Here is a 25763-nt window from a genome sequence, read left to right on the forward strand (position 1 = left end):
ATTTGGTTTTTTATTTGAAGTAATATTTAGTTTGATTTTATTTAAAATAGTTTTTATTTTTAAGAGAACATTTTTAGTTTAGTTTCATTTCTTTTAGTATAATGTTTTTTTTAATTTTTAAGATTTTAAAGCAGCACTACTTCTAGTAGACAGTTTTTTTTTGATTTTACAAGGTAATAGCTCTTTTTGTATCCTTTATTTCAGCTGTGTATTACAGTATAAATTACTTTATTATGATAAAATACTAAAAAGTAAAATATACCCAAAAACGAATGTATTCTTGATTATGGAACATCAATCAACCTCTTTCAATGTGACGTTTGAGTTGTATAAAAAACACAGAACTGTTTCATAAAAAAAAAGATTAGCTTGTTTCATAACCAAACTTAAAAAGATTTGATGTAATATTCAAAAACGCGGTTTCAAATCAGTTATAGCATTAACGTTTAAACCCGAAAAACAGCTACCGTGTAATTTTGATTGGATTGTATAACATTTTTCGAATATGTATAAAACCTCTGTGTTTAAAACAATGCTTAATAAACTAGCAGGTTAAAATGTAAATGAAAGACTTTCTCGAACATTTTTTAAACTTTCTGGTGTTGAAATAATACACAACATACGCATTCTTATTCAACATAAAAACAAGGCCAATCACATTTTATAATACATAAAATAAAGGTAAATCAATTAAACCTGTTAAAGTAATTCGTCATTAGCAAATGACATGTTGTAACCAGAATGCTAAAAGTTGCTCATTTTAATGGTTTTATTTTATTGCAAAAACAAAAGCAGTCTGACAACTTTTGCTCCAGCAGGTTTTATAATTTTTAGTTTAATTCAACTTGCAGCGGAATAAAAGTTCAACAAATTTGTTGAGCATGAACTTTTTAAACAAGTGAGTGGTTGAAATTAACTTTTAAAAGTTTTTCACACAAAGTTGTTTATGAAACCAATTTTTAATACACAGCTTGATTTTGTTGTTTTGCTTAAAAATTATATAACGTACTAAGATTTTTTTTATACAGTTTTGAACTAAAAGTTTATGATTTTAAAAAACAAATAATTTCTATCTGTTTTAGTTTTGCTTGATTGCTTGTTATGAATCTAAGTGAAGATTTTTTGAAGGTAAAAATAAAATTCTTCAAACTGCCAATACAAAACTTTTAAAAGATTGTTTTTTTAAACTTCACTATGTAGCCATCAGCTAAGTATTTATCTTTTACTCAAAACTTAAGACTGACACAGAATAAAAGCAACTTATTAAAGTTAAAAGTCGTAAAAAAGTGTATGTTAATCACTTTGTGTTTTCAGATTAGCTGTTCTCATCATTTTGGCTTCAGTATTGTCACCAGCAGATTCAAGTTAGTTTTGCTGTTTTTATGATTATATAAATTTGTTTCAAAGTTCAAAAGTCTTTTTTTGTATAAAAATCATAGCTTATTTTTGCTTCTAAGTAGAATTAACACAATAAATATTTCAAAAGAAACAAGAAATTTAATTAAAACCGAAACATAAAAGTGGTCAAGTTGTAATTTATCACACTTAAGCTCACAACTGAACTTAAATCTTTTTAGTTTGTGGTTTAAATAAAACTTTTATAAAACCTTATATTATTTTTATATTTTTTGTAATTTTAAAGTTTAAACTACAATAATTTTATAATTTTTTATTATAACTAATTGCTTTTAGTAAACTATATTTTCTGATGATTTCTATTGAAAGAAATACTTTTTTTTAAAAGTATAAACAATATACCATAGCTTTTAAGTTATAGATATTACTTTTTTATAAATATAATAATTTAGACTCTTAGTAGACTGTTAGTAACATAGTTGATTATATTTAGTTTACTTACTTAGAAATCAAAGTGTTTTCAATAGTAGAAAATATAAAGCCTAAAACTGATCTGTTTGTAGATTTTAATCTTCTGAGAGTAGTTGAATAAAAAAATATGTAAATGCATTCTTATACGTTTAAAGTTATTAAGTAACTTAAAGTTGGTTATAAATTTCAATATTCACAATAATATACGGTTTTATTTACTCAACAAAAACATACTGGTGAAGTTGCTAAAGTAGTTTTTTGGTAAAATAAATCATAAAAAAAAATTTTATGCACAAGATCACAAACCAAATATAAAATTGTTTCAAAATTTAATAACAAGTAAAAAGTGCGAGCCATCAGCGTAAAATTTAGCTGTAAGCTTCGATACCTGTTTCCAGAATATACAAAAAAAAAAAAAAAAGATTCACAATGCAAATATTTTTGAGCGGCATGCAAACATTTCGAAATAAATATTTTAACAAACAGATTCGGAGTGCAAGGATTTCGGGGCGGTATGCAATAATTTCAAAAAAGTATTATAATAAACAAACAAATGCAAACAGATTCGGAGTGCAAGGATTTCGGGGCGGTATGCAAGCATTTCAAGGATTCCTGTCACGTGAGTGAGGACGCCAAGAAATATTGCCCTAAAACGTGCGGCACCTGCGCGAAGAAAGGTAGTAACTATTTGTAATTATCTATATGTTAACATTTAAACAAAATACTTTTCTCACTGTTTTCCTGCTAGCTGCAAAACGCTGAGGTTTTTAAAATTTAAACAACTTTTCGTTTTTTGTAAGCTTAAATACGTTTCTTAACATTTACTGTTAAATAACCTTTTGATTTTAAATTTTTAATGCATTATTATTACAATTTAAAAAAAAACGTGTTGTTTTATGTGTATTTTAAAGCATTTGGCTAAAAACTTTGCGAAGATATTTTCTAAGAATAAAAGAATTTTTAATAATGTTAATTTTAGGCAATATCAACTTTTACTAAATACCATCAATTAAATTATAAACGTAAGAAAAAAAATTTAAATAGTTTTTTATACAGAAATCAAATGTTTTTGAAGTAAAAAAAAAGCGGTTCTACAAACAATTATTTTTATTAACATTTTTTTAAAATTAGGAGCGTGTATAAAGGAAAACGGAAATTGCGCCCACGTGTGTTCAAGTGAATCCGAATCCGCAGCTAATTGCTCCTGCTTACCCGGCTACAGACTGTCACAAGACGGGAAAAACTGCGAAGGTAAATTTTGTAAAGTATGTATGAAAATATTAAATGCATGTTGAAATTCAAAAGTATGAATATTTCCAAGCCACAAGCTATACTTTGATTGTTTGGTAGTTTTATTTTGGCAACATTACGGTATTATGTACATAAAAGTAAAATTTACAAGAACAACTAACAAAACGATAAAAAAACATTTATTTTGTGTAAAAATATTATATATACTTAAAAAATTAAACTAAGTGTTAAATAAAGCCTTTTATTTACCCAATTTGTCAATTGATTTAACAATAAGTTTTGCCATGCAGTTTTAAACAATGTGTTATTTAACTAAGTTGGTTTTTTGTATATCAGTTTAGTTTGACATTAAACAATTTATATTTATCTCTAATTTATAATTAGAAAAAAAAACGTTTAAATTTCGTTATACAAGTGTTTTTTTATTTTTAACCATCAAATATCTTTGTTCTAAGATTTAACTGTGTCTCTAATATTTTAAACGCTATAAGACTAAAACTAAATGCTGTTAACCAAGTTTTATTAAACAGATAGAAAGAAAGACGTTTTTTAAACAACTCTTTTATGTTTAGTTTTTTCTCTCTAACTAAGATAAGATTTAGATTATAAACCGTAGAATATTTAAATACAATTTTTTTGTAACGTGGTTTCAAAAAGATCGCTGTTGGTCTAAAATTCATTTTCAAGTTTATACGAACACCTTTCGGTTTTGATGAATCATTCAGTTATCAGGCATATTTTTAAAACACTGAAAAGCTTTTCCAGTTTGGCCTAAACACATAAAAGAAGCAAAGAAAAATTTACTAAATTTTTTTGCGGTTTTCGCCTGCGCTCTGCTCAGACCCGAAGTTTTTCTTGGAAGTAATTTTTGAAATGGTCGCGAATAATGAGCTTATCTAACCATTGTGCACGTCACAACAGTCGATAAAAACAATAAACTAATTTAATTTGGAGCCGTTTTCTACTTTTCATTAGCGCTTGTTTAACTCAAAATAATCCGGTATTTGTCGGTGCGACCTCAAATTAAATTTTTCAAATAAACTGTACCAGAGTGAAACACTTCAAATTCTTGTTTTGATAACTTTTTTAAAACTATCAATTCAGACCTGCTGGCAGTTTTTACGTAATTAAATACGTTTTTAATAATTTTTAGTTGCCAAATGCAGTGTGTTTTAGTAAGGTAAGTAGCATTAAAAAGACATTATTTTTATGCTCTTTTTTTTTGTTGTAAAATTTCATGACCGCAACTTTTGATCTAATATTTAACCACAAAGCTATGATTACACCTTAAAACATCATTTTGACTGTAATTTTATTTTTGCTACAACTTTCAAATTTTAAATCTTTTTCACTAACAGCAAGTAAATTCTTTAGTTTTATTGCATCACTTAAAACAAATGTTTTTTAGTTAGAATTTAAATAAGAATACATTAGTTTCAAACGTTTTCGTAATTTTTTAAAATTTTTGATTTACGAGTACAATGGTTTGTGTTATTTTTCGTTTATCAATAGTATCATTATCTAGACTTTTTAATGTTTTTTTTATGTAAAACGAAATTCTTTGCAATGCATTTAAGCATTTATTTTTGAAAAATATCTAAACAATTTTATTCCTACATTTAAGCAGTTATTTGCACTTTAGCTTCAAGTCTAAGAAGAATTTTGTTTAACTTTGTTATCGAATCGGATAAAACCGTTTTAATGAAACACTTAAAAATGCACCTTACTTTAATTTGAGACCTAATTTCGCAAATGGGAACATTTTGCGGATTTGGTTTTTTTACTTTTATTTGTGGTTTTTAATGTTTTACTTTATAAGTTTTGGTGCTTCAAAATTGCTTGAGCACTAGAACCATATTTTTTACTAATAAGAAACTGTAGAAGTTTTTACTTTAAAATGCTGTTCTTTGCTCTTCACTATATTTACAAAAAAAAATGTTGTAACCTTTTATTTTAGTTTTATGTTTAAAACGAAGAAAAAACGTTTTTAATAGTTTTACTTTTTTCTATAAAGTACCCAATGCTCGTTATACACCAGTATTTCCCAATTTATCGTAATTTTAGATTTTAGTTAAACTTTTCGAAGATAACCTTTTAATCCAAATTTAATTGGTATTTAAGAAAAACCAGTTTTTATTAGAAAGTAGTTTCTATATTGTTTGTAAACAGTTATTCGGATCTCAACAGTAAAATTAAATATAGTATAACAATAAAGTTTTATTATCTTTCTTAATAACCTTTATTTATATTACGAACACAAATAAAAAACTAAAACTTAGTCTAACTTTGATTTTAAATGTTTTCAATTGAACTTAGATACCAACGGCAAAAACCTAAATTAATTTTCACTTCACTATTTTAAACCTATAAGCTTTAATCATTGACAAAATAAAAAGTTCACAAATCAAGGAGAACACATCTTGTTTTACATTAGCTTTTATTTACTTTAAAATACAAGAGAACTTTAAACAGTTTTTTATGTTTTAGAAACAACTTTTGTTATACACTAATTCATTAACTGTGTAAAAAAAAAAAACAAACACAATTTTTATTTATGATTACTTTTGTTATCAACGAATAAGAATAATTTGTTATTATTTTTAAGATTTCTTTTTTACTTACATCTGTTTTAGTGTACTTTATGTCCAGACATCAACAAATTCAAGGAATATATTTATTATTATTATTTTATTTAGGTATCTTTTATTCATTATTTTTATCCAGAGATCAACAAATGGAAGGAATATATATTTTATTTTTATATTTTTTTAAAGTCTATTTTACTTAACATTTTTCATCTAGATATCAATGAATGCGAGGAGAACCCCCTCATATGTTCCGCCTCAGTGAGCAAGGACGCCACCTGCTACAACGTGGCCGGAGACCACATCTGCTCCGACTACTACTGCAGGGCCGACCCCCGGGGGAAAAACCGCAAGCTGGGAAACAAGGGCTGCTGCGAGCGCACCGGTTGGTTTCCATGGAAAATTTTGTTAGATGATAAACGAATAAGTGAAAATTTTGTTTGTTGGAAGTGTTTAATGAGTAAATTCAGTGTAAGTTTGAGCTTGAGAAAATTTCAAAGCAATAGTTCGGTAAGAACCTTTTAACTCAACGTGACAAGCTTGTTATTATTTTAAATGTTTTGTTTTTTATAAGAACAGAAAACACTTAATTTGTAACCTGAAAATATTGAAGCATGATAATTCGATGAAAACCTTTTAATTGGTCGTGACAGACGTCTTTACATGTTTGTTTACACTAAAGTGGTTTATTCTGTTCTTCGTCCTACTAAACTTTGTTTTTGTAACAATCGTGATCTCTTGAGCTAATTTTAAAAAATACTGTAAAGTTATTTAAATCTATGCAAAGGAACATGACATAGCTTTTATTCTTTTTCAAACATCCTTATACGTTCAAACACCCTAGCAGAATTTTCTTTTTGTTACAAAACAAGATGTTTTGACTTGACTTTATAAATAATAAAAACAATCTGTTTATCAAACTACAAAAATTAGACATGTTAAATGTTTATCTTTTTAATTTATATCAACAAGAAAAAGTTATTTTAAAACCTTGCTGCTTTGCTTTGCCTCAAAAACGTGATGTTTTTCCAACTTTCTCCCGCGGCAGCTTTTGTCATGACGTCACGAATGAGAAAGTTTTAAAAGTGTCAGTCAAGCTTATCAGCTCGTATACAACAAAACTTTATTAATCACAGCCCATTCGATGTTGCCAAACACGACACTCCTTTGTTGAAAATTTGTTCTCTTTAAAATTAAAAATTGACCGCTTTGTTGGTAAGGTGTAAAATTTTGATTAATTTGTGCCATGAGTTGTACGTGTAACACGGCCTGTTAGCAGGAAAATGTCTTAAAATAGCTCGGAGCTTTGTAGTTAAACGGTAAAGGTTACAAGTATGAGTTTTGTTATCTTTGAATTGGTAATGCTAGGGTGTATAAATATCTTCATAAAAAGCTTTAAACTTTGGTAGTAAACTTAAAGTTACACGTTGAAAGTTTAAGTAGGTTCAAATTAAAAAAGCAAATAAAATTTTCGGGCTTAGTAAAACAAAATTACTGAAGGCAGTTAGTATTTTCAAAATAAATTTAAGATCAATTTGTGTGTATTTTTTTGGTGAATAAAAACGTGCACTATTAGTCTTTATAAAGGGTTTTGTAACTTATGCAACTAACTGTGATGGTTTAAAAAAAAGTTAGAAACGAAATAGTGATAATTTATGTAATACTTTAATTTATGTGCTTATGAAACGTTACAAAAAGCATTTTGAGTTTAGTAGAGTTGTATTATAGAATCTGAGTTCTGTTGTTTAATTTTAAGCTTTATAGGGTTGGTATTCCCTTATAAATTTGATATTTTTGATAAACCGTTTCTTTATAGAATTTGTATCAAAAATATTTGCAATACTTAAACTTATTGCATTTATTTACACGTATAATGCTCGCAAAATTTTAATTGAGATGTGTACCTTTTGATTTATGTTTTGTTTTAGTTATAAAAGAAAAATATGAGATGGTCTAATTTGTGTTATAGTGAAAAAAAAATATTACAAAAAACGTTGTGTTTTGTTTTAAAAATAATAACTAAATACAGACATATCCGAGGGAACTTGCGGGAAAGACCCAAATGCAAAACCTTCAACAAACTTGATGCAAGAGTTCGCCAGGATTGTGGGGGGGACGGCCGCTCCTAAGGGTAGCTGGCCCTGGATGGTTAGTTGCTATGGTTATCAAGAATATTTATTTAAAAACCAAACATACAATGATATTATTTATTTAGCATGAGTTTTAAAGTAGCTGTTAGTTTTTTAAAACTGTAAGTCTAAATTTAACATACTGTCAAGTTAAAATAAACAAATGGAAGCTGGCAATGGACGGTTAGTTGGTATGGTTGTTAATATACCGTTTTACATCTTTAAAGTAATACACTCGGTTATTTATAAACTATGTTTATGTTTGAAATATAACGCATTTAGCAAAATTTTATGTTTTAGCACTGACTTTAGATTATTAATTTTCACGCAAAACTGTGAGCAATCGCCTAAACATAAAAAATTGTTCACATTTTAATTAATTTAAAAAAATATTTTCTTCATTAAATTTTGTAACTACTTAGTCAAACATACTTTTGAAAACTACTTTTTTTAGATAAAAATAGTTATTATGTTCAAACTAAAAATAATATATTAAAAATTTTGATTTGTATGCTGTTTGCAGCTCAATGAAAACCGTGAAACTTTTCAGTGAGAAAACTTCTTTACAACTTTTCAGGTGTACATCCTGATAAACAAGAGGACGTTGTGCGGGGGAACTCTGATCGACCCCCAGTGGGTCCTCACCGCCGGCCACTGCTTCCTGTTAGTTTTGTGAATATACTGACATGTAAACAAAATTATTTCCAAAAAATTCTGTGTACGCATGTAAAACCGTTGTATAGAATTAAATTCATCTTTTCAATCTTGAGTTTTTAAGTAATGAGGAGTTTTGTTGTACTTGTACATTAGTTATTAGTATAGCATGACTTTGTTTCTTAACAGTAACAAGTTTCTTGTAAATATGTATACAAATAAGGTTAAGTAAAATATGCAAAACGGAAACACGCAAACATTTGTAAAATTAAAAATAAAGAAAATCGCTGACAATTTTATTATAAAATTACACCACAAGTGCACATAATTTGATCATTACGTGATGTCACTGCAACATTCATACTTTTTACCAGGAAGAGCAGCAAAAGTGACGTAATAGACATGTACTTCGGTCTTTACGAAATCGCTCTGAAAGACGCTGGTCACGTGAGAAAAAGAAAAGGAATTGAGGTTTGTTATAATTTTTTGATATTGGTTTTTTTATAAACGAATTTTGCTTAGCTAATTTATTATAAACAGCTTTATAGTTTTTCAAAATAATTGCGTGTCAGTAAAAACTCTGATACTGAAATTAAACTAACTTTAAAATTAATTTTATTATAGGAAATCGACGATATGCCAAAAACTAAATTTAATTATGGTTATTTCTGGCTGTTTGATTATTTTTTACAAGTCTAACGTTTTATATAAATTTGAATATTAATCAAAACGTGATTTGAAATGATGAATTAGCCAAACTTGAGCCAACTCATCGTGTTTTTCATAACCTTTCAGTGCTTAAGAAGCTGTGTTTCAAAGTAGTAAATCATTATTTTGTTTAAAACATTTATATAAGTTAATGAATTCGTGGCTGAGCGATAGTTTAATAGTTTTGATACGGTGTATTTATCAACTGAAATGCGTACAGATTATCACATACGAAGCTGGTTGATTGGTTTTTGTAGGCTGTAAAAATTTTTGAAAACGATTTAACTTGTTGCAAAAGTTTAGAAGTATCAAAAAAAATACTGTGTTGCGTTAATTTAAACTTGAAAATTTCATTACAATATTGTTTTTGTAGCATTTCGAACCTTGACCAACCATTTTAGTTAAGTAATTATAAATGCATGCTTTACTTTTTTGTAAGCAGTCTTATTAAAGAATCTTTTTTAGACAGTTTTAAAATGTGTCAGAAGCAGAAGTCAACACTTACACACTTTATTTGCTTTTAAGTATGCAAAAATTAATCCTTTACACAAAAATATTTACGTCGGGAATCAAAGTCTACAAAAACAAACAAACTAAACTTAATTAAAACAAACAAAGCTTTTATTCATTAGCAAAGTGCAATTTCTTTCCTCTGTCGTAATTTCGAGGTTACGTTGTTGAGTTTGATACATAACAGCTGAGGTTTTAAAACACGAGTTCCAAGATACTCCTTCATACAAAATATGTTACATAAACCGTTTAACATAATTTTTTTCAAAAAGGTGATCCAGCACGAAAAATGGAACTCCACCTTCTACCCGTACCGGGACCTGGCCCTGATCAAGCTGGACACGCCGCTGGAGCCCTCGTCCTTCATCTACCCCGTGTGCCTGCCCAGGGGCGAGAGGCCGGAGCCCGGGTACAACTGCTGGGTGAGCGGCTACGGAACCATAGGTCGGTTGACGCATGTAGTGTGAATGTTTTCGATTTGTTACGTAGGAAATTCGTTGAGGCAAAATAGAAATATATAATCAATAACTGGTTAAGTACTAAAATAGACAGAATTTAACCTATATTGGAGTTTTAACGGCTACGGGACCATAGGTCGGTTGTTTTCCAGCTAGATTTGTTATGTAGGAAATCTGTTGAGAAAAGTAGAAATGTTTATTGTATATTGAAATATATATATTTAAATGTATATTCAATAACTGGTTAAGTACTAAAATAAACAGAATTAAAACTAGTAAGATGTTTTTATACAACCTTAAAATCGTTTAAAGTGTTGCGTGTTGTTTTTGAGCTTTTTGAACTGCACTTGTTAAAGAATTAACAAAAAACATAGCTTTTGACGTCTTGGTTTATGTGTTTACAGCAAACATATATTTTTTTTTTGCATAACGTTTAGGTTAATTATATAACAGTTTAATCATAATACAACTTTGTTTTCTACGAAATAAGTGTGTTCAACAGTTTCATCGTGTTTATAAATGTCGTTGTTGAATTTATTTCAATTAAACTTTTACTTTGTGGTTGTAATTTATAAGTTAAAGTTCATTTATAATAAATTATTTTCAAAAAATGTGAAATAAATCAGTTTGTGCTGTAACATAAAAAGAGTTGAAATTCAAAGAATTTCTTTTGGATATTTTACAATGTAGTTTTGTCTATTTATATGCAAATATTTAGTTTTATACTGTTTTTACAACTTATAAAATACGTTATCTTTACATAAGTTTTATACATGACATTATATAAATATTTCATTTTGGCGTGGTAATTTAATAAATTACTTCATAACTTATGGTATACTTGAATTTAAAGCAGATTTTTATGAAAAAGCATGAGGTTTTTTTATTAAACTTATAAGCTACTTACAATACTTGGATTAATGTTCAAAGCCAGTAAACAAAACACAAATACTTTACACTGTTATAAAGTACTATAAATTTTAATGACGTTTTTATTTTAATAAAGTTTCACAAAAAAAAAAAAGAACTTCAGTGCAAACTTAAATAAGTAGAATACGTAAATTAAAATTTTCAATATCTTATTATATCGGTTTTTAATTTTTTTATATATTTTTTTCAAGTCTAAAGTACATGACGACACGCACTAACGATTATCTTGCTCGCGGTCTGTTTATTTTTCAATAAAACTAAAACCAACAACAATTTTCACAGCTTACAGGGGAAAGCCCGCGGAAGAGCTGCGCCAGGTGCACGTGCCGATCAGGACGGATGCGGAGTGCAAGCGCGCGTACGAGAAGACGAAATTCCCCATCGACGAGAAACTCATGTTTTGCGCGGGGTACAAGGAAGGTGGCAGGGACGCATGCCAGGGTTCGTGAAAAATTTCAAATATCTTTTGCTTTTGTTGAGTTTTTAAGCAAGTTAGTGGACAGGCGAGTTTAAATATTTAATTGTTCTTTTTATAAAGTATTTGTTAGGCTTTTTGCTTTTTTTTTAGACTTTATAAAAAAAAATAATTAAATGTATAAACTCGCCTGTCCACTAAGTATTTGTTAAGCTTTTTGCTTTTTTTCATTTTAAAGACTTTTTTAAATTTTTGTTATAAAAACATTAGAGCATAATGTATTCTAATCTAAAATACTGAATACTACTAATGTTGTTAATATGCTTAACTTTTATAACTAAAACTTGTTGAAGACTTATATTTTAGAAGCATAATTTTAAACAGCTTTTATTTAATCAGGTAAAACTTCATTCAAGCTCATGATAGTAAATAATTTTTCAAAACAACAATTTGATAAAAAAACAACAGGAGACAGCGGAGGCCCCCTGGTGTGCCAGAGGTGCGAGTCGTGCAGCTGGTACATCTACGGGGTGACGTCGTTCGGGTACAAGTGCGCCGAGGAGAACTACTTCGGCGTGTACACCAACATCGAGGTGTTCGAGGAGTGGATCGTGAGGAAGATCGGCAGGGAGCTGATCAAGGATCAGACCTGCACCGGACCCAAAGGTGCGTTGGTTTTGTTGTGACGTACGTCGGTGATCCGCATGGTAATGATTTGAAATTGTTGTCAAGTTGTAAGGTTTGAACTGAAACACCTGAACTAGACGGAGATTTTTAATTATTTTTTTTAGCAATAATAATCAATAAATAAAGCTAATACTTTTTTCTGCCATTTAAGATAAGTAGTTGTTATATTCAGTCAGTAATTTATAAACGGATAATGCACTTTGAAAAACTTACGATGTGTTTAAAAAATTCAAAGTAAAAATACAACGAAAAAAACTTAAAATAAATTTAATAATTAAATTCAAATGAACAGTTCCGACGGTGTCTGTGTGGGCGACGTGGTCAACCTGGTCAGACTGCAGCCAGACCTGCGGGTCGGGCAAGCTGATGAGGAGGAGGTCGTGCGTGGGGGGTCCTCCCGGGAAGGGCGGTTGTCTTGGCAACGAAAAGGAGCACAAGGACTGCGACCCCGTTCCCTGCCCCTGTTAGTTACAAAGAAAAAAATATTTTGCTTTTGTAGAAAAAAGAAAGAAAGTATTTTGTTTTTTATGGTTTTATGGATTAAAATTTATGTTATCGTACTTTTCCGACAAGTGTTCTATCTTTTAAAAAATCTCAAACAAACATTTGAGTAAACATTTAGTTCTTAAACTTTTCAAAGCATTAAACAGTTTAGAAATTAAAGAAAACTTCTTATTTTTTACCAGCTTGGTCGGAATGGAGTACTTGGTCGACTTGTACGAAGACTTGTGGCAAGGGACAGCAGGAAAGGACGAGGGGGTGTGAAAATGGTGAAATTGGCGGTCCAGGGTGCGAAGGACAACCCACTGAGTATCAGGTTCGATTTGGAATATTTTTTGGTTTCTTGTTCAGTAAGATTTTTCTCCTTACAATACCTAGTTTTGCAACTTAGAAACTAATAAACCAAAATTTTAGTGATAATTTTTTTGAATAATTACTTCAGCTTTCAAATTCTATGATATAACAAAGCATTTTTTTGCATAATTTATTTATAATGACTTTTTGATTTCTAATCTTCTTGAAAAATAATAAAACGATTAACACTTTTATGTTTTGAAATAATTTCAAGAACTTCATTATAATTACAGCAACGTAAGTTAAAACATTGACGTTTTGTGTACATTGTACAATAACACAAAAATAAATTCAAACTAAAGCTTAGAACTATAAAGATTTTTTTTGAGCTTTTAATATTGTTTTAAACTAATGAAATTACTAACAAGATGATAAAAACTTTTTTAAATTGTAATTTACTGTAGTTTTAAACTTTACGCTGTTTGTTGCAAATAGTTAGTTTTGTACACAAGCTTCACACAAATATCCAAAATTTAAATACATTGTAATACAGTTAATGATCTGAAAGTAATAAAAACAAATTTACAGCTTTGCAACGACATCTTGTGTCCGAGGTGGAGCGAATGGGCGAAGTGGTCGTCCTGCAGCGCCTCATGCGGATCGGGGACCAAACAGTCCACTAGGAGCTGTATCCATGGCAACCAGGGAGACCAGGGGTGCATCGGAGAGATTTCCAAGGAAACTACCTGCAACCCACAACCTTGCCCTAGTAAGTTATTTTGTGTTTTGTTTGATTCAAGCATTGAGCTAACTGCTTCAACCAAAAAAAGGTATAAATGTTACATACATTACTTAGATAATTCTAAAGTAGATAATACAGCCTGTATTTATAAAACATAAATCTGCTGTTAGTCAGTCATTTAAATTAATATTTCGGTTACAAAGTTATATCCTAGTAGAAAAAACTAACTAGTATTATTTAAACTGACAAGCATTTAAAAAACAAATACTCAGCCTGGACAAGCTGGTCTTCTTGGTCGGATTGCTCCGCAACTTGTGGCCGAGGTCAGACGGAGAGGACCAGAAGTTGCGAGAACGGTCAGGTGGGTGAAGACGGCTGCTTGGGAGAAAGTGAAGAAATTGACGACTGCAACGAACAAGAATGCGCCAGTTGGTTGTTTATTTGTCTGTGACGTCATAACGCGTTATTTTTAACTGCCTGTTCAGCCTTAAATTTTAAGCTTAGCTGCCTAAGAAGTAATTAAAAAAAATTGCTATAAATGCGCGTAAATTTATTTTCTAATTTTTTTTTAAAATTCTAAAGTGTTTTCACATTCTTAAAACTAGTAATATATATATTACAGTATTAGCTCCGCAACAAAATTTTATAGTCCGAACAACTTTTATTTTTGGCCTTTTCCAAACTGAGCAAAACACTATGTTAAGATTATTTTTTGCTAGGTTTTTTATTTCTATTTGTGAAAAACTAAAAGTATACAACAAACTTATATGAGAACGTTTCCTAATGGATGGTTAAAAATAAGTTTAAAAAGATTAATAAGATTAAAAACAAGTAGAAATCAATTACTAAACAAACACAGAAGGATGGAGCGATTGGAGCGACTGGTCCGACTGTTCGACCACTTGCGGCGTTGGCGAGCTGACCCGGACCAGGTCCTGTCTCGACGCGACAGACGAGCACTGTTTAGGGAATTCCCAAGAAACGAGACAATGCAACATGCAAGAATGTCCTGGTGAGTTGCTGCTTGTGTGTTGAATGCTAGTAAAACATATTGAAGACTACTTAAATTAACAACATAGTTATTGTCTTTCCGTATTTTAAAAAATATTTAAAACTTTGAAATAATTTAAAATCTGTCGTACTTAAACTGTTATGAAATTACATCCTCTATGAACCTTACTGTTTGAAATTTCTTAGTTTGTTGAAATTTTAAAGTTTTTCACTCAAGGTTTTTATTTTTGAACTAACGACCCTTAAATAATGGTTTTTTACGGTTTAATCTTACCCTCTTAATTACTTACAAAGTGTTTTATATAACATCGATTTAAAGTTTAATAGCTGAAATAGCCTTGATAATATGAACTTTGAGGGTAGGAAAAAGAAAATTCAAAGATAATATCACGATTTGTTACATAACCTTCTTGATGTTTAAACCAGTGGTTCTCTAAATTTTTAAAAGCTGTGTACAGTAGACAATAAAAGAGAAGTTTTACTATACAAAAGGAGATGTCATTATGTTTTAGTTTCATTCTTACTACGCTGTATAATACAATAATTTAATATTGTTAACAATAACAAACACTAGCATTTCAAGACAACTTTAAGTTAATGCATGTAAAAAACAAATATTAACGTTCATAAAATACCTTTTTTCAGAACCTCTATCAAAAGGGGATTCATACCATAACTCTTAAAATATTCATTTTTATGCATTAGACAATGTTAATAACACTGTTACTTATAAATGTTGGCAATTTATTTTACAAAATTTTACACTTTAATATCATAAAGCATTTTGTTTCTGAACCTCTAACAAATAAACACTGGCGTTTTAAGAAAAATTTAAGTAAATGCATGTAAAAAAACTAATTTCAATGTTCATAAAGTAATTTTTTCAGAACATGTCAAAAAAAGACTCAAGAATATTCACAAATTACTTTTATTAAAAAAAATACATTAGAGCCAGTACAAAGACGCTTAAGATAAATACTAGATAGTAACCATATTTTTTTTACAAATTAATAAATTATATTTTTTTTTCAGAACCCTCAACGAAAGAGGAGTCGTACTGGCTGCAGTGGAGCGAGTGGGGAGAATGCAGCGTGTCGTGCGGGGAGGGAGAAAGGCGGAGGGTCAGGTTCTGCTCCTCATCATTGGAGGAAATCGAAGATGAGGACGTCCTCGGGTCCCTGTTGAACGGCTGCGTCGGAAACTCCACCGAGGTTGAAGCTTGCAGCTCGACTTGCGAAAGTAACTTGTTTTTTTATTGGTTATTATGTTTACTACTTTTTTTAATAACTTTTTATGAAATTTCTTTAGTTGAAATATATGCATGGTAAAACCAAAGAAAAAAACAGTTACATCTTTAAATAAAAATAATAAACTAAAAGTATTGTGTTTAACAACTATAAATTTTTTTTTACAAAAACTCTGTGAACAAAGTTGATATTGCTAATCAAATAATCCTAAAAGTAAAAACAAAATGATTTTTCTTACGTTAAAAAGTTAAGGAGAAAGTTTCTAGTTTAATTTTTTGTTTAGAGAAGCACGGAGAATGGTCGGAATGGACCACTTGCTCTCTTACGTGCGGAATGGGCGAAAAGTCGCGAACCAGGGAATGCCTGGAGGGGAACTCCCTGGATTGCGACGACGAGTCGGAGGTGGAGCCGTGCGTGTTGGGGAACTGCGGGGCCAAGTGGGCGGAGTGGGGCGAGTTCGGGGAGTGCAGCCAGAGTTGCGGGGCCGGAACTCGGACGAGGACGAGGCTGTGCGAGGTAGTTTGTAGTTAGGGAATTTTTTTTTGTATATTTCTTTTTGGTCGTTTTAAATTAAAAAATGTATTTTTATTGAAAATAAAACAAGAACTTTTGTTTAGTTTTCTATTTTAGTTTAAAAAATGTAATAAAAAAATATTTTAGCAAGTTAGAGTTTACAAGTCATTATTCTTAGTCTGATGATTGCTTATGGTTACAATTTTATTTTATAATTTTTAAACACATAGAGCTTCGAACTATCAAGTATTATTTATATAACAATAACAGTTAGGAGTGGCGGGAGAAGCCGGATGCGAAGGATCCTTCTTCGAACTGCAGGATTGCCACAACAAGTGCGAAGCCAACTGGGCTCAGTGGGGCCCTTTCTCCACTTGCTCGCAAAGTTAGTGGCGAACAATTTAATAAATGTAAATTTTATGTTCTAATCATGTAGCTCGTCAAAAAAGTTCAAAACAAAAAACAATAATAATACTAAATATACAATTTAACAAAAATAACAGATACACTTGTTTATTTAAAAAACGATTTACCAATTTCAACAAATAATAACAACTGTAAAGTGATTATTTATTTTCAAGTAAGCATAACTTGCTTAACTAAACTAAATATTGCAAAAAAACAAACCACTTAACTATTTTTTTCTATTCAGCATGCAACGGAGGACTTCGTCGTAGGTCACGTGATTGCGAGGACGGAGAAGTAGGAGATCCTGGATGCAATCCCGTCCAATCATCCGTGGACGAAGAAGTTTGCAACGTGCAAGCTTGCCAAGGTAACATTAATTTTGTGTAAATGGTTTCTGAAGTTTTCTGAGCAGATGACGCTTTTATTTTAAAAAAGTTTATTATTAACACTTGTTAAAGTAGTATGTAGTAAAAGGCTATCAAATTATCTATATACTATTAAAAAATTCGTTAATTCTTATACTAAAAGATAACTTAAAATAAAGAGTTGTTGAAAGCGATGTAAACAAATTTTTTTCATTGAAAATTCAAACAATTTTTTTCAATTGCAGACGGGTGCAAAGACGATTTCCCGAACTGCAGGACTTGGCTGGCCTACCAGCCGAACTTTTGTCTCATGTACCCCGCCTACACGAGGAAACACTGCACCAAATCCTGCCCCATGTTCTGCATTCGTTAGTTGCAATATTGTATATGGTAGCTGTAACTAGACTGTAGGGTTTCAAGGTAGCGAATAGCTCTAATAGGTAAGAGCTAAATGGGAAAAAAAGTTTTGGTAGAACTCTATGTACACCAAAAAGTACTTTTTCTCTGAGAGTAAGCCAGTTGTAAAATTATTAGCTTAGTTATTAGTTATTTTTAGACGGCACCAAACTCTTTTGCCTTCTGTATAAACCTAAACATGGCGTATCGATATCATTTTGTGACACGATAAAATTTTGACAACTCTAACAAAACTGAACATTTTTCAATTTTTTTTCAAAATTATTCCCGCAGTTTGAAGAAAAATTTTAGTTAAAAGAAACTGCCAGAAACGTATTTTTCTATCGCTAACGTATCTAGCAATTTTATTCGTTTCAGAAACCTACGTGTGGCGTATCGATATCATTTTGTGACACGACAGCAATTTTTACAAATGTAGCAAATCTGAATGTTTTAGTTTTTATTTTTACGTTGTTTCAGATCCGGGCATGTGGATGTCGTGGGGATCTTGCAGCAAGTCGTGCGGAGGAGGACACCAGATGAGGAGGAGACAGTGTTTGAGACCCGGATGCTCCACTGAGCAGAGGAGAAGCTGCAATGACAACAAGTGCGAAGGTAATTGTTTGTTTTGTAATTTTGTTTATAACCTTTACAACGAAATGATAATTATAAAAGTGCTAAGTAGTAGCTTACTGTCATCTATTGTAAATTTTTTTGCAATAACTTTTGCAAGTGCGAAAGTAATTTTATATTTTTATATGGATATAATAATTTATTTTAGTTCTTTTCATTAAAAGTTATAATGATGCACTATACAAAGTACGTTTTTTATTTTGTAGTTTTTGTAAAAAAATGGTGATTCACTGAAATATCTCCTAAATTTTTCTAAAAATGCCTACAAACTGTTTTTTTTTTAAATTGCGTGGGTAGCACGAACTAATACACTTGGTCTTAGAGCAACTAAAACTAAGTAGCTTATAAAAAGTGAAGCTTGTTTATGAAAAAATCATATTTATTACAAATCTTTACCGATTGAAAATATTGTAAAATGACTAAAGAAAAAAAAGTGTAATAAGCTTGAAAGTAAGACAATATTTAAACTTTTAACAACTTTTTATTAAACTAGAAAATCTCTTAATAAAGGTTAAATATGAATGGTGTTTTTTTTCCAATTTTATTTGACATTAAGTAATTTCGTGAAGTAGATGTTACATCTTAAAAAGTTTTGTTTTTTAAATTTAGTAAAGTATCATGACTTTTGTACTTCCTTGTAGACATATATTTATATATATAGGATAACATGTAATTTTTGTATTTAACTACTTGCATTTAAGTAATTTTAAGTAATTTAAGTAATTTTAAGTATAAACTTAAGTTTTGCTCGTTTCTTGTTATTTAAATATAGTTTACATATTAACGGACATGTGTTCTTAAAAATAACAAATTTTATGCTTTATTGAAGTTTTGCAGGTACTTAAATAACAAAATTAAAGTACAAAAAAGTAATCGGGTTATGATTTCATTGTATATTGCAACTATGTGAACTTTAAAATCGAATTTAAACGATCTGTTTCTAAACATCGTTTTACCGCAAAACCATAAAAAAGAAAGAAACTTTTGTTTAAAAAAGTTTCCGTCTAAAGTTACCGTCTAAAGACACTGTCTAGAACTTTTATGTATCAATTAAATTTCTAAGTCGGTTACCTAATATACAAAATGTGTAAACTAAAAACTTTTTAAATTTTGTTGATAACTTTTAGTAGTATTAATTGTTTTAGTAGTATGAAAATAAGATTAAATATACTTTGTTACTAGGAATCACAAAAAATAACCTTAAAGGAACTAATATTACATTTAAAAATAAGATAATTTATTTAATGTTTTTAAAGCATTAAATACTTTTAAGCGAGATTTGAAATATAAGTGACAACCAATGAACTAGAACATAATCAAAATTTTATTAGTTCTAAAAATAGAACTTTTATTACAAAAATTTCAGCTAAGCTTTAATCTGATTAAAAGCTTAATTTTTAACACATTTTCTTATTGCTTATAATGGTATAAAAAGAAGATAATAATAGAATAGTTACTTTTTTCTTAAAGACACTGGCTTTATCCAAAAACATATTTGTAACTTTTAAAAATTTATTTCATAAAATACATAATGTTTATTTTAAACAAGTTTGTATATATTATCAGAGTTAAATATTTCTATAAGTTATTAGTCTGTTTTTTTTAAGAATCTTATTTAATTTATTCTTAAGTCTGATTTTTCTTATATATTTTTTTAATTTTAAAAAATAACTATTAAAATAATAAATTTTTTTAATGCACTTTTTAACCATGTGTATAAACTTCTGAAATTATTTTTTTCTAAATAAGTACAACATTAATTTTGCTTTAACAAACGCTTTTGATCAGCAAATGGACATAAATAGTACTCAAAAATGATATAACAGATAAATATTAATAAAATCCAAAAAACTAATAATATCAATAATGTCCCATAACATTAAATTAATATCCTTTTGTCCACATGTTTATCTAGTTTATCTACCGATCATTACTGTTTCATATATTTTTAAAAATAAGCATGTTATTAACTGGCCTCACTTTTTTTTGTTTTAACTGTTTTGTCGTACGCATTTAAATTTGAGGACTAGAGAAAACAGAGTAAGAAATACTACCGTCCAAAACAAAAAATTCGCAGTATTTTATGCCTGGTCCAGGTTGTTTTTATCTGTTGTCTACCACTTATAATTTGCTTATGTTTATTTTCTATATTTTATGTTGCACATGTCCACCTTGCTGGTAACTACTAGACAACATACGTCATCAACAAACACTAAAAAATATCAGGACTTTTACTCTGGTTTATGTAGATACAATTAATACTCACAGATGTTACACCCAAAATTGTACCAAATACTTTTCCGCAGGGTTCTCCCTCTGGTCGACGTGGTCCCAATGCTCGGTCACTTGCGGCGCCGGAACGACCACCAGGACGCGCATCTGCATCAACAGCGACACCGAGTGCCAACCGGACGAGCACGGGACCGACCTGCTGCAGAGTGACGAGTGCGAGGAGGAGGAGTGCCCGGGAACGTGGCAGGCGTGGACGGGCTGGTCGGAGTGCTCGCGGACGTGCGGGGAGGGCGTGAAGACGAGGAGCAGGGAGTGCGTGGGCAACGTGCCAGGTTGGTGGAAAATGATGAAAAGTGATACGAGATTTTGATTGAATTTTCTGAAGAGAGAAGACTTGTTGCTGAACAAGTTTTTAAAGCTAAAACTGTGCTTTAAGTGCTTTTAACGTAACCGACACATAAATTAAAATGAAATCAGCTGTTAAAGTGCTTAGTAGCTACAATTGAACTAGTTTATGTATTTATAGTTTACATATGTGTTGAACTGCTAACAACTTCATGTAGGCTTTTTCTTTACTTTAAAGTTAAAACTTACTAAAGTTTAAACAACGATGTTTAACATACCTTGGTTTGTTATAAAACGAAAAAGTCTCAAATTTGTTGCTAAGCAGCAATTAAACCTCCAGGCGGACCCGGTTGCCAGGGAACGAGCGAGGAGTCGCAGCCGTGCCAGGACGCCATCTGCCAGGGCAAGTGGACGGAGTGGGAGGACATGGGGCTGTGCAGCGCCACCTGCGGCCAGGGCGTGATGACGCAGGGTAGGGAGTGCTTCGGCGGGGTGGTCGGGGGCCCGGGGTGCGTGGGGGCGGCCACCAGGGTGCAGGCTTGCAAGCTGGAGGAGTGCAAGGAGGAGTGGAGCAAGTGGACGGAGTGGAGCGGGTGCGACAAGACGTGCGGAGGGGGAGTCACCAACCGCGTCAGGTGGGAATATAGTTTGATAAAAATGATAAAAGTAAAGTTACCTATTGATGTTGTGATTACACTCTGTTTCAGTTTTATTGCTTTGATTTATTTTTATCATCCTAGTGCCATTTAGTATAAACGTTTTTTTAGCAGGGTGAAATAAAGGCTAGTTATATAAAAAACAAATTACACTGCTGCCGTGTCATACAATATTTAGAAATATACACGTTGTAAACACTGTTAATTTCTTTATTATACATTATTATACTGCAGAATGTGCATGAACGGGGGTTCGGCCGGGCAGGAAGGGTGTGTCGGGGAGGATTTTCAGCAGAAAAAATGCAACATACAGCAGTGTGACGTTGAATCTATAGGTAATGCAAATAATGTATTTTGTGTAGTTAACTATAGCTTTCAAATATCTCACATTAGCAAGTAGTCGTTTTGTTCATAGGTTTCTCACAGCTAATAGGATAGCTCAGTGCGTTTTTTTATTCAAAATTAAACAAATATGTAATTATCTATATTTAACAAAAAAAAGTCTGTACGTTAAACTTTTAATAGCTTACAACGTCAATAAATAGTCGCTTTTTTGTTTTTTATTATGGAAATATATAAGTTAAATGTCTCTTTTTGAGGTCAATTAAATAACATTGTCTTTTTTGTCTAATTAGAAATAGAAAACTTTAAAAAAAATTCATTGCAAAGTTTGTCAACTTTACACGTTGAAAGCTGTAGTAAACCAGATAAATTGAATGTTGTCAGAACCAATACTATACGCTTGTTAGAAGTGAGCGGTTTTAATTTCACAATTTGAAAACACTTTACCTCGAAACCGTACATACCTGTGTTTATCAAACAACCAAACCAACCTGAAACTTTATTAAATAAAATAAAAAATTAGAACCATCCCTCTTCGGTTGACCTTATTATGAATACATCTAACATTCTTATTTTATTTAATTTCTAGAAATGATTTCACTTGTGTTTCAGTTTAGTGTGAAACATAAAACATATCCGTTCGAGTGAATAGTTCATACGTTAATTATAAATATACTAGTTTTGAGATTTTAACTGTTTGTCAACTAAACTAGTTTTGTGATAACAAGCTATGTTTAAAACTTAAAGTAGGTAAAAATCACTTGTTAACAGAATATTCAAAAAGTTGCTTGTAAGAAGGTAATGCGTACAAAAGTTGCGTTTTTATTTTATAAGCTACTTACTACAACACTACTTTTATGTGCAACCAAACAACCAAACAGATTTGCCAGAGGCGTGCCAGACCCTCGTCGACTTGGACACTCCAGCCGGGCAGCGGTCCAGGGTCTGCCAGATGTTGGAAAACTACTGCGTCCAGGAGAGTCCGGTGTGGAACCAGTTCAAGATAAACTGCGCTTTATCGTGCTGCGTATACAGTTTGTTGACTTTATTAATATTATAAATTTGTGTTTTGTTTTTTAAGTTTATTAAATTTTGCCTTTCTCACCTACTTTTTTGTATACAGTTGGTGGAGTATTTTACTTTTATTAACTTGTTTATTTACTTTTAGGTTTATTGATTATGTTTTCTTCTGCTAAATTACTTTATCATAGTGCGTTGACTGTTTTTGATTGATATTTATTAAAAAAATATATTGTTTTATTTTGAGTTACTAGTACACATGTTTTTTTTCTAATTCATTTTAGTACACCCGTTGGTGTTTTTTTTATTTGTAAATGTTTAAGCACATAATTGTTTTAAGACTTAAACCAAACTAACGAGTTTGCGATTAAAAGACGTTTCTAAAAACTACGAAGGACTGTTTATATAAAATGTTTTTATTTAATTTGTCTTCATCATTAACTTTTATTTCAACTACATTTAGCTGTCCTTAACTCTAAATTCATTCTCGATCAAAAATTTTCTGAAAACTTCATGAGTTAAATTTAAACTTGCGTGCGACTTTTTTTCTCAGTTTCAAAATACCAATCTATTTCTAACTCTCACTTTAGCTTCAATTGAAAAAAATCAAACACTAAAAAGCTTCATGAGTTCAAATGTACTTTCACAGAAACGTAAAAATATCACAGGCTTAAATTAATTTTGTACGTTACAGAAGAGAACTTACCGAAGAGGAAATGCAAGTTCGAGAACTTTCTGCCCGACTCCACGTGCCAGATCTACGTCCAGAACAACCTGTGCGGGATGCCCACGCTCGCCGAGAGCTGCCAGAAGTCGTGCAAGTGCCGCTAACGGTTTCCCGCCGAAACGTCTGCCGCGAAAATTACGAGAGGCAGGTCGTGACGTCATCAACAACATCGTGGAAGGCGGACCCCCACTCGAAGAGGACCCTCCGCTGAAGATCAGAATGCTTGCTTTTCTTTCACACGAAAAAACAAAGTTCCATTTTATTTTATTTTTTGTTTTATTTTTGTGACTTAGTTGAAGTTGAAACTGTAGTGTAAAACGTTACTTACTTCAGATATTTTTGTTTTAGTGTTAGTGTTTAGAAGTTAGTGTTATAAAAACTAATTTTAAAGCTTAGAGTGTTTAAAAGACATGTTTAGAAACTATTGTTATATTTTTAACAACTTTTAGATTTAACTTGTTCTTATAAAGTTTAACCTTTTAGATGTAGTCAATTTTTAAAGTTTCAAAAAGAAGTAAATATAATCTTTTGTATATTTTCTCGAAAAAACTTTGTTGAATTTAACAACTGTTCTTTTCAATGTGTAACTTGTATCAGTTAGATTGTTAAACTATGCTGGGGTTCACTGCTTTGTTTTATTAATTTATTTTTTTTTGTTCTTAGTAAAACTTGTTTTCACGAAATTTGTTAAGTTTTGTTGATAGATTAGGCTAAAAGAAAGTGTTTTTAAATTTTTTTTCCTTGTTACAAAACCTATTTATTTTAGTACAATTTTGTACTACTGCTACAGAGTGTTTATGATATTGTGCTCATTTTTAATTATTTTTCATCTACTATATCTTTTAGAACTTTTTATTTGATTGTCTCTTTTTCTAACTATAATTTCTTATAGAAATAAAAACATTTTTGATATGTTATAAAAACTATAGTTTTGGTTTATTTAAACTTATTATCAAAATTTAGTAATTAAGAAAAAGTCGAATAGATAAAAACTTACAACTATAAATTTTATATTGTAACTTTTCGTTTAATCTGTTTGTAAGGAAACATAAAGAACAGTTATTGTAGTACATATACCGTGTTTTTATGTAAATTTATGAAACTTAAGAAGATAAATACATGTAAATTATGTAATTATAGAGGTTTAAAAAGACTTTCAGTGAAACCAAGTTATTTTTAGAAAATGTTTCACATTACCATTGTAAATTATACAACCAATTGTAACGTAAAACTTTTGGTACTCTTTCAAAGCACAGTTAATCAAATCATAGTCTAAGAAAAATGTAACTAATTTGTCCTTAAGAAACATTAATGCAAAAAACTTTATAAAAACTATATTTGTAAGTCATAATCATCACAAGTTGTAACCACACTTTATCACAAACTAGTGCCAAGCACTGTAAAGCGCAATTTTATTCAAAAATTTAATCTCAGGTTAAATTTGTTATTAAACAATGAATTCATTAACAAAGTGATCAATCTGCACAATAGAAAATTGTAAATTTTCTAAATGAATTGTTTCAAAAATCGTTCTTTTTTTTACAGATTACCGTTTAATAGGTTTTCAACTTATTGTTTCAAAAGTTTCATTAAACTTTGTTATTGAGGTATTCATTTAAATATCATAAAGTTATACCGAGATTTTATCTTAAATTAAGTTGAAACTTGGATAACCGAATAAAACCCTTTAATTAACAAAAATGAGTAAAGTATTTTTAATGTGAAATTAAAGGTTATAACTTATAATGTCAGCTCTAATAAAACAAATGGGTATTTAAAAACTTTATATTTATGACAAGCTAATATTTTTCTCAACAAAAACTCTTAATACTGTTGTATTTCAAATAGGAATTTGTCATTTGTATGAAAACTCAGTTAAAAATGATAATATGCGTTAGTTTAATAATGTTCTACTTGGCTGCATATATTTTTGCCATAGTATAGGCACTGCTTTGATATTTGTATACAAAACAAAACTTTAGTTTATTTGTTACTTGAAGGACCTTGAAGTTAAAAAAAAGAACTCCTATGACAATGATTATGTTCAGTATTTTCGAAATTGCCTGCGGAGTTCTGTCATAGCTTAAACGTGCACATTAAAAGTTGTAATAATCTTAACATAAGTAACTTTAAAAATTAAGCAAACAACTTTGAGGTTAAAAACGAATCAATGTCAA

At 30.2% G+C, this 25763-nt stretch overlaps 1 protein-coding gene across 1 annotated transcript; it reads left to right on the forward strand.

Moving 5' to 3' along the window:
- The first annotated feature begins 822 nt into the window (after positions 1-822).
- LOC145843392 (uncharacterized) lies at positions 823-23839 on the forward strand. The gene is made up of 27 exons (XM_082950863.1): positions 823-898; positions 1315-1364; positions 2391-2504; positions 2959-3078; positions 5881-6048; positions 7693-7811; positions 8370-8455; positions 8821-8917; positions 9937-10108; positions 11335-11493; positions 11936-12133; positions 12447-12617; positions 12841-12971; positions 13538-13718; positions 13964-14119; positions 14551-14703; positions 15735-15941; positions 16233-16465; positions 16733-16847; positions 17115-17237; positions 17481-17603; positions 18112-18246; positions 20571-20828; positions 21182-21476; positions 21732-21832; positions 22721-22873; positions 23554-23839. The coding sequence occupies exons 1-27, from the start codon at positions 882-884 to the stop codon at positions 23688-23690; spliced, it is 3972 nt and encodes a 1323-aa protein (XP_082806989.1). The 5' UTR covers positions 823-881; the 3' UTR covers positions 23691-23839.
- The last annotated feature ends 1924 nt before the right edge of the window (positions 23840-25763 follow it).

This window comes from Thalia democratica, chromosome 8 (assembly GCF_965202585.1).
Source record: "Thalia democratica chromosome 8, ktThaDemo2.hap1.1, whole genome shotgun sequence".
NCBI classification, from domain to species: Eukaryota; Metazoa; Chordata; class Thaliacea; order Salpida; family Salpidae; genus Thalia; species Thalia democratica.

What these genes read in the sequence shown, in the direction of transcription:
- LOC145843392 (XM_082950863.1), top strand. An exon ending in TTGCAGCTCGACTTGCGAAA is followed by an intron (nt 15,942 to 16,232) that starts GTAACTTGTTTT and finishes TTTTTTGTTTAG; the next exon opens with AGAAGCACGGAGAATGGTCG. An exon ending in TTTATCGTGCTGCGTATACA is followed by an intron (nt 22,874 to 23,553) that starts GTTTGTTGACTT and finishes TGTACGTTACAG; the next exon opens with AAGAGAACTTACCGAAGAGG.